The 13,215-nt window shown below is 38.6% G+C and overlaps 1 protein-coding gene across 4 annotated transcripts in view; it reads left to right on the forward strand.

Moving 5' to 3' along the window:
- Positions 1–13,215, forward strand: part of KLHL32 (kelch like family member 32) — a 219,111-nt gene that overhangs the window by 176,207 nt on the left and 29,689 nt on the right. Inside the window, exon 6 of one of the 4 annotated variants that reach the window (XM_043964176.1) lies at positions 5,433–6,159. The exons of 1 other annotated variant lie outside the window; for it this stretch is intronic. In XM_043964176.1, coding sequence (XP_043820111.1) covers positions 5,433–6,159 — 727 coding nt within the window. Of the gene's footprint in view, positions 1–5,432; positions 6,160–13,215 lie in introns of those variants that run through there. 2 more of the 4 variants (XM_043964178.1, XM_043964177.1) reach the window with 2 other exon arrangements.

The following is a 13,215-nucleotide window of genomic DNA, read 5'->3' on the forward strand; positions in this document are numbered from 1 at the left end:
AAGAAATGGTAGTATAGTTCCAAATCGTTTTATATAATGTTTGGCACAATTCATAACTTAACAAATAGGACATTAACATGTCTGACCTCCCAAACCGTACCAACAATTGTAATTTTCCTTTTGTTTATCATCTCTGCCACTTTGCTGAGAATGAGGTAGAACCTCAAAGTTGTTTTAGCTTGCCTCTCTCTTATTATTAGTGATTTGGAGCATGTTTTCATCTGGTTGTTAATAGCATGCATTTTTTTGAGGACTGCTCGCTTGTTCATATCCTCCGATCTAAATTAAAGATTGGTTTTTGTTCTTGGTTTTTGTATGAATTCCATACATACCTTAGATTCTAGATCTTTATCAGACAAATTTGCTATAAATTTTTTGCCTGGTTAACTGTTGCCTTTCTAACTGTATTGTTGCTGTCAAAACTTTTAATCATATTTAATAAAAATTGTCCATTTATTTTATGATTATCTCTATTTCTCGTTTGTTCAAGGACCCTTCCCCTACATAACTGTGAAGGGTATCTCCTTCCCTTCTCCTCTAATTTGTTTATAATATGACCTGTCATATATGGGCTAATATATCCATTTGGAAGGCATTAAAGTTTATGATGTGTGATGTTCATCTAATTTTTGACAGTCTGTTTCCAGTTTTCCTAGCAATTTTTATCTAATAGGAACTTTTTATTCCAGTAGTTGGTGTCCTTGGATTCTTAGATTTTTTTTAATATTTCAGTTATCTTAGATGTATTATAAAATACTCTTCTCTTTATTGAATTCTGAACAGCAGTTTATATTATTGGGGTAGCAGTATATAGATAATTTTGATATCACTGTTTTGAATGATGATGTTGATTATGACAATAATGCTAATAATAGCTCATCTATAACCCTTTAAGGTTTGCAAAGCACATTTACACATATTATCGTGTTTGGTCCTCACAGTTTCTCTGAAGTACTATCAGTATCTCATTTTACAGATACAGAAACTGAGGCACATGAAGATTAAGTGACTTGCTGAGTGTCATACAGCTAGCAGGTATCTGAGGCAGGATGCAAACTCACTTCTTCCTGTTTTCCAGTCCAGCATTATCAGCCCATCTTTGTGGAATTAAGAGGAGCAAGAATTAGTTATGGTACTATTTCTCATATTATTTTATAGTTCTGTCATAGGTTTGGCAAAGTATAACTCTTTCTCTTTCAAAAAGGACTTCTGCTTTTACAAAAGGGTAATTAAGTAAAGCTTTTAAATAACTTAGCTAAATGTACCCAAGTCAGTAATGGATCAAGAAGTAGAGTCAGAGTCCCCAGACTGTGGATGTGGCACATGAAGCTAAACCTTGCCAGATGTCTGAAGTCACTAAAACATCCTATTTAGCCTAGATGAGGCTTTTACCTTCTGAATATGTATGTTTCTAACAGTTCCATTCACTCCACTGAGGTGGTAATTGACCAGATTTATCCTGGTGACTTGAAAGAGTTAACACAGTTTTCCAAAGTACCTAATTGAATCCCACTGGAAGAACCTGGCTCATTATCTGGGATATGAACACTGCCTCATGAATGGGATGCTGTCTAAAGTCTATTAATGTATATCTAGGTGAGAAGAGGTCTGAGGCAGATGTTAGGGTAGTTAGTTTTAATTAACATTCACTTGAATTTAAGGGGGAGCATGAGCTTAACAAGTGAGAATGACTTGGGTGGCCTAAAGGTATCAATAAAGGAAAAAAGGCTAAAAATTATGTGAGGTCAGAAAGAAGTTTAAAATATTGGAAGGGAATGAGATAAAATTCATCTGAGAAAATGCAAGCTTAATGTGTGAGGTGAAAAATTATATGCAATAGTTATTCCATGGAAAAAAGAACATGAAAATGGCAGTGATGGGTGTACTCTAGAAGAGGTTTAAAAAAAAACACCAGAAATGGAAAAGTAATAGTATTCCATGAAAACTTTTCAGTTAAGTACTTTTGTTAAGTACTGTTAAGTACTATGAACTATTATTAACTTTTCTGTTAACAATTATTTAAGCACTTGCTGTATGTATTTAAGTACTATGCTGAGACATTGGAAAAATATGTTTAGATATGTATAATTAATTATATTTAGATATTATATTTATTATTTATATAATTTTGTATAAATATTATATATTTATTATAATTATATTTTTATCTTAATTATAATTAGATATGTATACTTAATTATACAATACAATAATAAAATGGTAGATGCATAAGGCGGTAAGCAAAACTCTTTGTGAGTTTTAGTGGGAAAGCTTCATGGAGGAAGTGGCATTTGAATTGAGCTTTAAAAGGCTGGTAAGAATTGAGTACATAAAGAAGGGTAGGGAGTACATCCCAGGGAGAAGGAGCAGCAGGAGCAAAAATGTAAAGGCAGGAAAGTGTTGGGTATGTTTGAGTGAGAGTATGTCTGGATTTGAATGGAGTCTAGAGTATATGGTTGGGTATAGTGTGAGGTAAGACCACAAAAGCTGGGTGCTTCTAAATTCTGGAAGGCTTGACATACCAAGTAAAGAAGTTTGAATTTTAAAAGGGAGGCTATTAATGAGCCACGGGAGAATTGTGAGCAGAGTTCTGAAGTAAATAGATCTTTAGTCTGGTGGTGGTTTGAAAGGAACTAGTTGGGAAATAGAAGAGGTGCTAAGATCAGGTAGGAGGCAATTACAATACCTCGCATTGGTGGTAATAAATATTTGTATTTGGGTGGTGCTGGTAAGCATAGAGAGGAGGGAATAGATGTGAAAGATATTATAAAGTTATCATCAATAGGTCCTAAATTATTGAGAGATGTGGAAGAGGGAAGAGTTAAAGTTTTTTAATATGAGAAATTGGGTGATCAGTTGAATATGAAAATTTGGGTGATCAAAATAGTGAATTCAGAAAGGGGAAACGTTTTGGGGAAATATTATAAGCCTAGTTTGTTCATTTTTGTATGTGTTGAGTTTCAGATTACATTGTGACATCTAGGTAGACATGTCCTATAAGTAGTTGGAGATACATGTCTGCAGTTGAAAAGAGAAATCAGGTCTAAATTTATGGATTTGGGACTCATCTATCCACAAAGATATCCTTGGAAACTGAGGATTGTTCCATTTTCTCTACTTTTCATGTAGTAGCGTAGTTTGCTAGAAAAAGAAAATAAAACTTCTTTATAGATGGGTAAGGCTGATTGATTAAGAAGCAGAAAGAACTGATTAATGAGGAGAAAGAAAAAATAAGTAGCTGTACATCACTGGGTTAAAAAAAAAGCCTATAAAGTTCTCTGCTGCTTCTCTTTCGTTGTTCTCCAGCATCTAAGTAAAAGGTGCAACCTCTTAAAATATTGAGGAATTAATTACCAGAACAAAGGAATGATCAAATAAAATCCAGGAAATAAAATAAGAGATATTGTTGGAAAAATAATAAAAATCATACCTATAGTGAGTGTATGAGGTACAGTTAAGAGAATAATGACACCATCCCTAGGTACTTTAGAAGTACTATGAATAAAGAAGGCGTCATACAGTTTGATATAAAAAATTAACCATAGAAATATCTTCCCAAGGAAATGGTTAGAACACAAGTCACTTGAACCATACAAAATTAGAGTGACCAGAGATGTAGGAAATTGATTTTGGATAGCTATCCGGTTCTGGTGGATCGGAATTGGCCAAGTAACCAGGCCTTTTTTCTGTCATCTGTTATATCTGTGATGAGTATAGGTACTGCCACATTAAAGCAAATTATTTTTTTTTCTTCAGGTGAATATCTTGTTTCATTTGAACACTTTTAATTCTTAGAGATCTTAGACTACTGGATACTGGAATATAGGTAACAAAGAAGCTGACTGTTAGTATGTCTATAGAATGACATTGCATCTCTGTTCCCTTCTCTAAGTATTTCAGAAAGTAAATCTGAAGAAACAAGCCCCAAATAAGTCCTGAATTTGGAACCACGTGAACAGAGAGAGTGGATAGCTGGATTGTTCTGGGAGTTCAGCAGTTTTCTCCTAGAGTTGGTAACATTGTTCCAAGGAGTTGTCTGAGGATGCAGGTCCTCAAGTTTATGGGTTAGAAAGTAAGAAAGCGGTCCATGGTTCTGTTTTATCATCCACAAAAGCAGTCCTGTTCTATCATTGCTAAAATTTGATCCATTCATTCTTTCAGATCCATGCCTCTGTTTAGATGTAATTTTATCTCAGTTTATAGTTTATCAGTTTCTGAGAATGATATAAGTAACTCCATGTACAAATGACATTTTATTTGAGGTGGAATATATTTACTATTGAATGTGTTTGTTGGTTTAATATAGCCTGCCAAACTTAGGCATGATATTTAAAGAATTAAAGTATTTCAGGTAATTTTAAATAGCACTTTTCATTTTTAAATTGTGCATGTTTTTCCCCCATCCCTCTCCTGTTCTGTGCCTGCTGACCTTTTATCTTCCTTTCAAGTACTAAGATTTGATGACTCCAGGATTCAATTATGGGCCTGCCTTTGTTTTCAAGAATTCCTTTTGTAAAAGAGAGACTAGACTATGATGAGAGGAGGTTAAAATTGCATGTTGATATTTAAGCTAAATGAGAAGATAATGTCCTTTGTGAGGAATTTATATGAAGCTCTTGTCCATAGATTTCCAAGGTCCTATATGTGCTAACAACATAGATCTTAAGGTAAAAAATAAATTCATGATCTTCCCCTCCTCAAACACAAAACTGATATATTTTAATCTTTTTCTTTTTCTTTTTCTTCTTTCTTCATGTCTGGCATACCTAGGAAAGGGGCGGGGAGAAAGCCTTTTCCACCTTCTAAATCATTCTAGTAGTGTCATATTGATTTTCCCTCAAGTACCCCCTGTGGCCGTGGATGATCACATATTGTTCTATGTTTCTTGTATCGATACAGCACTTTGACTCATGGGTTGCTATATATTACTTGAAATACAGTGACACCACTAACCGCTGATGTTTCCTGTAGTGGCATATATGCATTCTTCCATCCCATTCCATCCATGCTTAGCATCTGAGAAAACAATATGTACTTTTGTTCTAGACAACCCCTTGGCCCTCTCCTTTAATGGAAAATGTCTGTATTTCATCAATAATGATTTAAGAGGGATGTATGATTTTATATATATATGTATATGTATATATATATATATACACATATACATATACACAAACATATATGTGTGTGTGTATAATATAAATCAGTGTTAAAAGGTTTCTGCCCCTTTATCATCTTTTTCAGTATCCCTTTTGTTATGGTTTAAAATAGAAACAAAAACCCTTCCATCTTCAAAGATCTAGGTGTTCTATTGTTTAGGTGAAACATTTTAGTAATGAGTATGTTGAAGAATTCATCATGATTTGACCGTCTGTATGCCATTTCTTCCTTTCTTTTCCTCTTTGTTTTTAATCCCTCCCCCTCTCTTTCAGCTAGCAGTGAGGTGGTTGGAGCACAACTGCCACTACCAGTACATGGATGAGCTCCTCCAGTACATTCGTTTCGGCCTAATGGATGTGGACACCCTTCATACGGTTGCCCTGTCTCATCCTCTGGTCCAAGCCAGTGAGACAGCAACAGCCCTCGTCAATGAGGCCTTGGAGTACCACCAGAGCATCTATGCACAGCCAGTGTGGCAGACCCGAAGGACCAAACCTCGCTTCCAGTCAGACACACTCTATATCATTGGTGGGAAAAAGCGGGAGGTCTGTAAAGTCAAAGAACTCCGGTATTTCAATCCAGTTGACCAAGACAATGCCCTCATAGCAGCAATAGCCAACTGGAGTGAACTGGAACCGATGCCTGTAGGCAGGAGCCACCACTGTGTTGCGGTGATGGGGGACTTCCTTTTTGTAGCAGGTGGGGAAGTGGAGCACGCTACCGGCCGGACATGTGCTGTAAGGACTGCCTGTCGCTATGATCCCCGTAGTAACTCTTGGGCCGAGATTGCACCCATGAAAAACTGCCGGGAACATTTTGTGCTGGGAGCGATGGATGAATATCTCTACGCTGTAGGAGGCCGGAATGAACTGCGTCAAGTTCTGCCCACGGTGGAGCGATACTGTCCCAAGAAGAACAAATGGACTTTTGTACAATCCTTTGACCGGTCTCTTTCATGTCATGCAGGATATGTGGCGGATGGTCTTCTTTGGATATCAGGTAGACACTTCATATAATTGGATGTCACACACACACACACACACACACACACACACACACACACACACACACACACACCACTCAGCCAAAATTAAAATTGAAATTCAAAGTCTTATGATCTTAATTGGAAACTTTGGGCCACAAAGTTTATTTTATTTTTGATATGTATTTTTTGAAGTGCTGCAGAATCAGAACACGGTACATGATATTAATTTACAGTTTCTAAGAATTTCTCTATGGACAGGTGTAGGAGTTGGGCACTGACTACCTAAAAGATCCATTTTCCCTCCTCCTAGGACTTTTTTGGGCTTAAAACAAAACAAAACATATTCATCCAATTCTTGCTTATTTAGGAATTTTTAAGACAGTTTGAACTTTGCACAGTTCCTTTCCCCTTTTCTCTGTGGCTTCTCTGCTTGATGACCCTTTCATAGCTCCTTAGAATCAACCATAGACTTAGAAGGTTAAATTAAAGTCTCAGCTGTCTAACTTGTTACACATAGCTGTGGTAAGATGTGGTAGAAGACATTGAAGTTTTCAGAATATTTGTTGCTTTTACTTATCCATGCTACCCCACGCTTATGTATTTGAGAGAAGACTTTACTCCTTATACTCCATTTCCTCCTCTTGTCCCTGAGTAATAACAATAATAATAATAACTAAAATTTGAATTGACTTGACGCTTTCTTTGAAAGAACTGAGAATACTTTGTCAGCCAATGAATCTCATCAATCAAACGAGCATTTATTGCTAAGTGCCAGGCATTGTAGTAGGCACTGTGGTAGAGTACGATGGGCTCTGTGCTCAAGGAACACAGAGAGGATAAAACACTTGGGCCTTTTTAGATGTTGCGTTGTTTCAGTCGTGTCTAACTCTCTGTGACCCCATTTAGGGTTTTCTTAGCACAGATAATGGAGTGTTTTGTAATTTCATTTTCCAGCTTATTTTCCAGGTGAGGAACTGAGGCAGATAGGGTTAAGTGAGTTGCCTGGGGTCATAGGGCTAGTAAGTATCTGAGACCAGATTTGAACTCAGGTTCTCCTGACTCCAGGGCAGGCACTCCATCTACTTTTACCACATGTAAGTAAAGAAAGGATATATACAAAATAAATATACAGGCATTAACAGCTAGGGAATTAGCAAAGACTTTTTGAATGTAAAACTTGAGTGACTCCTAAAGGCAGCAAGGCATTTCAAGAGGCAGAGGTGAATACAAGAGAATTCCAGGCATAGGAGAGAGTGTCTGCAAAGGCAAGGTGAGAAATAGAATTCCACAGAAGGGGTACAGCAAGTAGACCAGTTTGGATGGAGTGCAGTGCATGTGACAGGGAGTTATACTGTGTAATCAGCTTGGAAAGATAGGCCGGACCTATTTTCACATCATATTTGTTTTGTTTAGTGACTCAACTAGGATGACATTTAGTTCCCACTTAAGGCAGCGATACTCTTGGGGATTATGTCACTTCGGATGATTCAAGCCCCAAGCATAAAAAGTTGAATCTAATTGTTAGATGAGGCCTATTTTGTTACCCTTAATGGAAGTGATTGAATTAGTCTTCCAGGGCAAGGTCAATTGCAGAAGCATTAAAAGGATGGGAGTTTGGGTGGGAGTGAGTAGACCATATCTTAACTTCACAAATTAGATAAACTCAGGCAAGTCAAATCAAGCAATTGACTTAGTATTGCATAGCAAGTTAGTACCAGGGCTCAGGCTGTGTTTCCAAGTCTCCTGTCTGCCTTTCACTTCAGGGCAACATATTTTTATTGAGTAATTGTCATATGCTAACTCTCTGCCTCTTGTTCAGTAATGTGTATCTCAGTCATGGGTCATTCTAGAACTTGGGATTTCTGTTATTGGAACTAGTGGGTTCTTAACAGCCCCGCTACTTTCAGCTCTCTACACTACTACCATTGCAGGCAATAGGACTGTGTCACTCCGTGCCTCTGATTTCTGCATGGCATTCACCATCAGTTCTACATTGCTGACCACATCATGTCACTGGGAAAAGGCAAAGTGTTTCCTTTTAGAGGGTCGTTTGTGTATTCTGTGCTGCATTTGTAGGATTTCCTGTCCACAGTGAATCTGTTGGTAGTTAGAGGGGCCTTCAGTTTGGAAGCAACACCATAAAACAAAATCTTCTTTTAGGATATCTCTGTTTTCCTGTCGGTCATCAGCATCATTGTCACTAACATCTCAATATAGTGTGCCCTGGATTTGCAGAGAAAACCCGTATGTATTATCTTCCTTTGTCCTCTTGTCCTCACAACAGTCCTGGTTACTGGTCCAGAGTTGGAGAGCTAAGTGTCCATGGCAAGATTCGAACCCATTTTTTTGCTGTTACTCTCAGCTCTCTACATTGATATCATTGCAGGCAATAGGACTGTGTCACTCCATTCAGATATAAGTAACATATAGAAGAATGTTGGGCAATATGTCCAAGGCCAATATATTTACTTCTGAAAAGGAAAGAAAAAAATGAATTCCCTGGTAGGATGCATATTGAAGATTAAAGAGGGTTGAGAAGGGGCGGCTAGGTGGCACAGTGGATAGAGCACCGGCCCTGGAGTCAGGAGTACCTGAGTTCAAATCCAGCCTCAGACACCTAACACTTAACTAGCTGTGTGACCCTGGGCAAGTCACTTAACCCCAATTGCCTCACAAAAAAAAAAAGGAAAAAAAAAGGGGGGGTGAGAAAAATTTAAGAAGATTGGAGTGGGCTTTCTGGACAGGCAAAGCAGTAATAAGTGGGGTAAAACCTAGTGGAAATTAATAATCTGATGATAACTGAATAAAGGTGATCTGCCCTTGGGAGGAAGGAGCCATAAAAGAATGTAGTACAGTGGGGGAAAGCACTGGTTCTGGAGTCAGAAGACCCAGTTTCAAATCCTACCTCACCTGTGTGACCCTTTCACTGCCCTGGTCCTCAGAGTTCTCCTCTGTAAAATGAAATGAATGGGGGCGGCTAGGTGGTGCAGTGGATAAAGCACCGGCCCTGGATTCAGGAGTACCTGAGTTCAAATCCGGCCTCAGACACTTGACACTTACTAGCTGTGTGACCCTGGGCAAGTCACTTAACCCTCATTGCCCCGCAAAAAAACAAAAAAAACAAATGAAATGAATGGCCGAGGCTTTTTAGTCCTACACCAATGGTTTCTTCCAGCTCTACAACTATGATCCAATTGAGTTGTCTTATAGACGCAGTAGATAATTGAAGACCGAGACATCATATGTGAATATTTGTTTTTCACCAGAAGTATTCTTGATTGCTGTTCTTCCAGCTTATCACCAATAGATATTGTATGTTTTATTTGAAAGGCTTTCACAGGGAATAAGGATTATTTTTTTTTTCCTGCTTAGTCCCAGAAGACAGAATTGAGAGCACTAGGGTCAGGTTTAAGAGAGGAAGATTTATAGCTAAATGTAAATGAAAAACTTCCTAATAATTAGTACTAGCCCCAACTAAAGTAGAGTGCTTTAGAAGGTGTTGGGTTGAGGGCAGCTAGGTGTCACAGTGGATAAAGCACTGGCCCTGGATTCAGGAGGACCTGAGTTCAAATTTGACCTCAGACACTTGATACTTACTAGCTGTGTGACGCTGGGCAAGTCACTTAAACCTCATTGCCCCACCAGAAGAAGAAGAAGAAGAAGAAGTAGAAGAAGAAGGAGGAGGAGGAGGAAGAAGGAAAAGGAAAAGGAAGAGGAAGAAGAAGAAGGAGGAGGAGGAGGAAGAAGAAAGAGGAGGAGGAGGAAGAAGGAAAAGGAAGAGGAAGAAGGAGGAGGAGGAGGAGGAAGAAGAAGAAGGAAGAGGAAGAAGAAGAAGGAAGAGGAAGAAGAAGGAGGAGGAGGAGGAGGAAGAAGAAGGAAGAAGAAGGAAGAGGAAGAAGGAAGAAGAAGAAGAAGGAAGAAGGGCTTCGCATCCCTGGAAATCTTCGTGTAAAGGCTGAATGAACAATGGGATGTCATAGAAGGGATTGTTCCCCAGGTATGGGCTGGAGAAGATTACCAATGAAATCCCTTCCAATGCTGAAATACTCTACTAGTATTTTTTGGGTTTATTTTTCAGGCGAACTAAATCAATAAATGATTTGTTCTGTACATTCAAGGTGACATATGCAACAACAACAATAATGATAAGCACTTACATAAAAATTTGAGAAGCATTTTACATATATTATTTGATTCAATCCTCACAACAAGATAGATCCTCATTTTACAGATGAGGCAAATGAGGATGAGATGTGCAGGGACTTGTCCAGAGCCATGCAGCTGTTAAGTGTGAAGCAAGATTCCAACTATCTCTTGGATTCTGAAAGCAGTTCTCTCTCTACTAGGTTACCTGGCTCCCTCCTACAGCACTGTCACTTTTTTAGGAAGGGGAGATTTCCCACCCAATACCTAAAGAGGAATGGAATTGACTTGGGTTTATTTCCCAAATGTTGATTTGTATAGAGTACAGTTCCTTGGAAGAAGGAGCTCTTTATGCCAATGAAAGCACACCTCTACTCCAAGAAAAATTAGTGACATTTTCTGTTGCAATGTGGCGTTTCTATTTTCTTTTTAAAAAAGAAAGGAAGGGGGCAGCTAGGTGGCGCAGTGGATAGAGCACCTGCCCTGGATTCAGGAGGACCTGATTTCAAATCCAGCCTCAGACACTTGACACTTACTGTGTGACCTTGGGCAAGTCACTTAACCTTCATTGCCCTGCAAAACAAAACAAACAACCAAAAAAAAAAAGGAAGGAAGGAAGGGGAGAGAGAGAGAGAGAGAGAGAGAAAATGGAAGGAAGGAAAGAAAACAAAGTTTGATCTTCCTTTTCCCTTTGCTGTTCCATGAAGTAAGTTTATTTTGTTCTTTTCTTGCATTAACACGGGCTGACTGCTTTAATCATCGTTAATGAAGACAATCACAATTTTCTCAGGTCTCCTTCTGCCCTGCTGTGTTCCTGAGGAGAAAACCTGCACTTTTTCTGGGGCAGCAGTGGAGCTACAACTAGAAAGAAGGGGGGATCCGGATAATCTTGCCACCTCTTTCTCCCATCTTTATATGTAATAAATAAATTGTAAATTGAACAACTCACTGGTAGCATAAACTAGATTTTTCTGTGAATTCTTAAAAAAAAAGACACATAATTTGCATTGGATGTCTCAGATCTTAAATATGAAATCCCTGTTTCTGGAAGGTGATAAAGGTTTTTGAAACCAATTCTTAAATCCTCCACCAGTTCACCAAAGCGTTTCAGCTAATTGATGAGGGACTGGAACATTGGCATCCTTTTGAGATCTGGCAGACATTGGAACACAGCAGTTATGAGGACCTGGCTCAGTTCCCACACAGAGTTTCTAGTGTTCTGTTTGGTAGCAAAGGTTTTATTGGAGACTTGAATGGGATTTTTTCTTTCTTCATTGAGGGTCAGGACACTTTTGAAATTTGTCGATATTTTTTAAAAGTGAGAAAAGCTCAGAGGAACTCCAAGTACCAAGCTCTATGGAGATAGCCATTAGCAGGTAATTTAAAATGTTAGTGGTGGTCAAATTTTACTGGTGACAACAGCATTTGACACCATGACCCAATTCACAAATGAGCTGCATACTATTTAGATTTGAAATGAGAATATTGAAGTAAATAAGTGCAGAATAGATCAAAATGACTCAAATTTTTTGCATTACACTTTTTTCTATTAAAAAAGATGTGATCGAGGCAGCTAGGTGGTGCAGTGGATAGAGCACTGGCCCTGGAGTCAGGAGTACCTGAGTTCAAATCAGGCCTCAGAGACTTAACACTTACCAGGTGTGTGACCCTGGGCAAGTCACTTAACCCCCATTGCCCGCCCCCCCCCCCCAAAAAAAGTGATCTCTGATGTGGGGTACATTAATCAACTCCTGAAGAACATCTGCATGAAAATAAATTATTAGCTCAGTCTACACAGCATGTGCCAAAAGTCTTTGTGCAACTTAACCACACTAAGACTTTTGGAATACCACCCTATATAACAACCTACCCATACTTTGTTTCTAATGGCAGTTCCAAACTGAGAAACTAGCTCAAAACTACACATGCCATAAAGAAAAGAGCCCTATTTCCTTGCTAAACAGCTTGTTGTTCAGTTGTTTTAGTCTTATATGACTCTTTGTGGCCCTATTTGGGTGGTTTTTTTTTTTTTTTTGGCAAAGATACAGAAGTTGTTTGCTATTTCCTTCTCCAACTCATTTTACAGACCACAAAACTGAGGCAAATAGGGTTAAGTGACTCTCCCAGGATCACGCAGCTGGTAAGTGTCTGAGGGCAGATTTGTACTCAGGAAGATGAGTCTTCCTGAGTGCAGGCCCAGCACTCTATCAATTGTGTCATCTAACTGCCCAATTGGGACCTCACATATCACTTTATACTCAGGGAGCAGTATCTCAAACTGGAGTGTGTAGAAAGTGGGAGTATGGTATAGACTGGTACTCTAAGATTACTATAAGCTTATTTAGAATGTTACTGACTGATTATAGATTTGGTGCTTATGGGTAACCCTGAGAACAAGTAATAGACTGATTGTTCCAGATCATATCGAGTTATGATGCAAGGCAGTGATTCAAGTCTCCTTTATAGGTCTGAATATTACTGAAGTTGAGAATTTTTTTAAAAATCACCATCTTTTATTGCTTTTCTGACCTCAGTCTTTATCATTCTGAGATATTGGGCCAGACAGAATTGTACCTGATATGGAGGGTATAATCCACTAAACTAACCGTTAGAAACAAATCACTCTTTGGAGGGAAAAAAACTGAATTACATCCTTATTCACACTCATCAAAAATAGCTCTGTACTCTTAAACCATGCCCTCAAAGACATGAGAGGCACTGTGAAACAGTAAAAAAGGCATTGGATTGGGGGCAACTAGGTGGCGCAGTGGATAGAGCACTGGCCCTGGATTCAGGAGTACCTGAGTTCAAATCCAGCCTCAGACACTTAACACTTACTAGCTGTGTGACCCTGGGCAAGTCACTTAACCCCAATTGCCTTACTTAAAAAAAAAAAAAGGCATTGGATTTGGAGCCCCCAGCTCTGA

The sequence above is a fragment of the Dromiciops gliroides genome, chromosome 4 (genome assembly GCF_019393635.1).
Source record: "Dromiciops gliroides isolate mDroGli1 chromosome 4, mDroGli1.pri, whole genome shotgun sequence".
In the NCBI taxonomy this organism is placed as follows: Eukaryota; Metazoa; Chordata; class Mammalia; order Microbiotheria; family Microbiotheriidae; genus Dromiciops; species Dromiciops gliroides.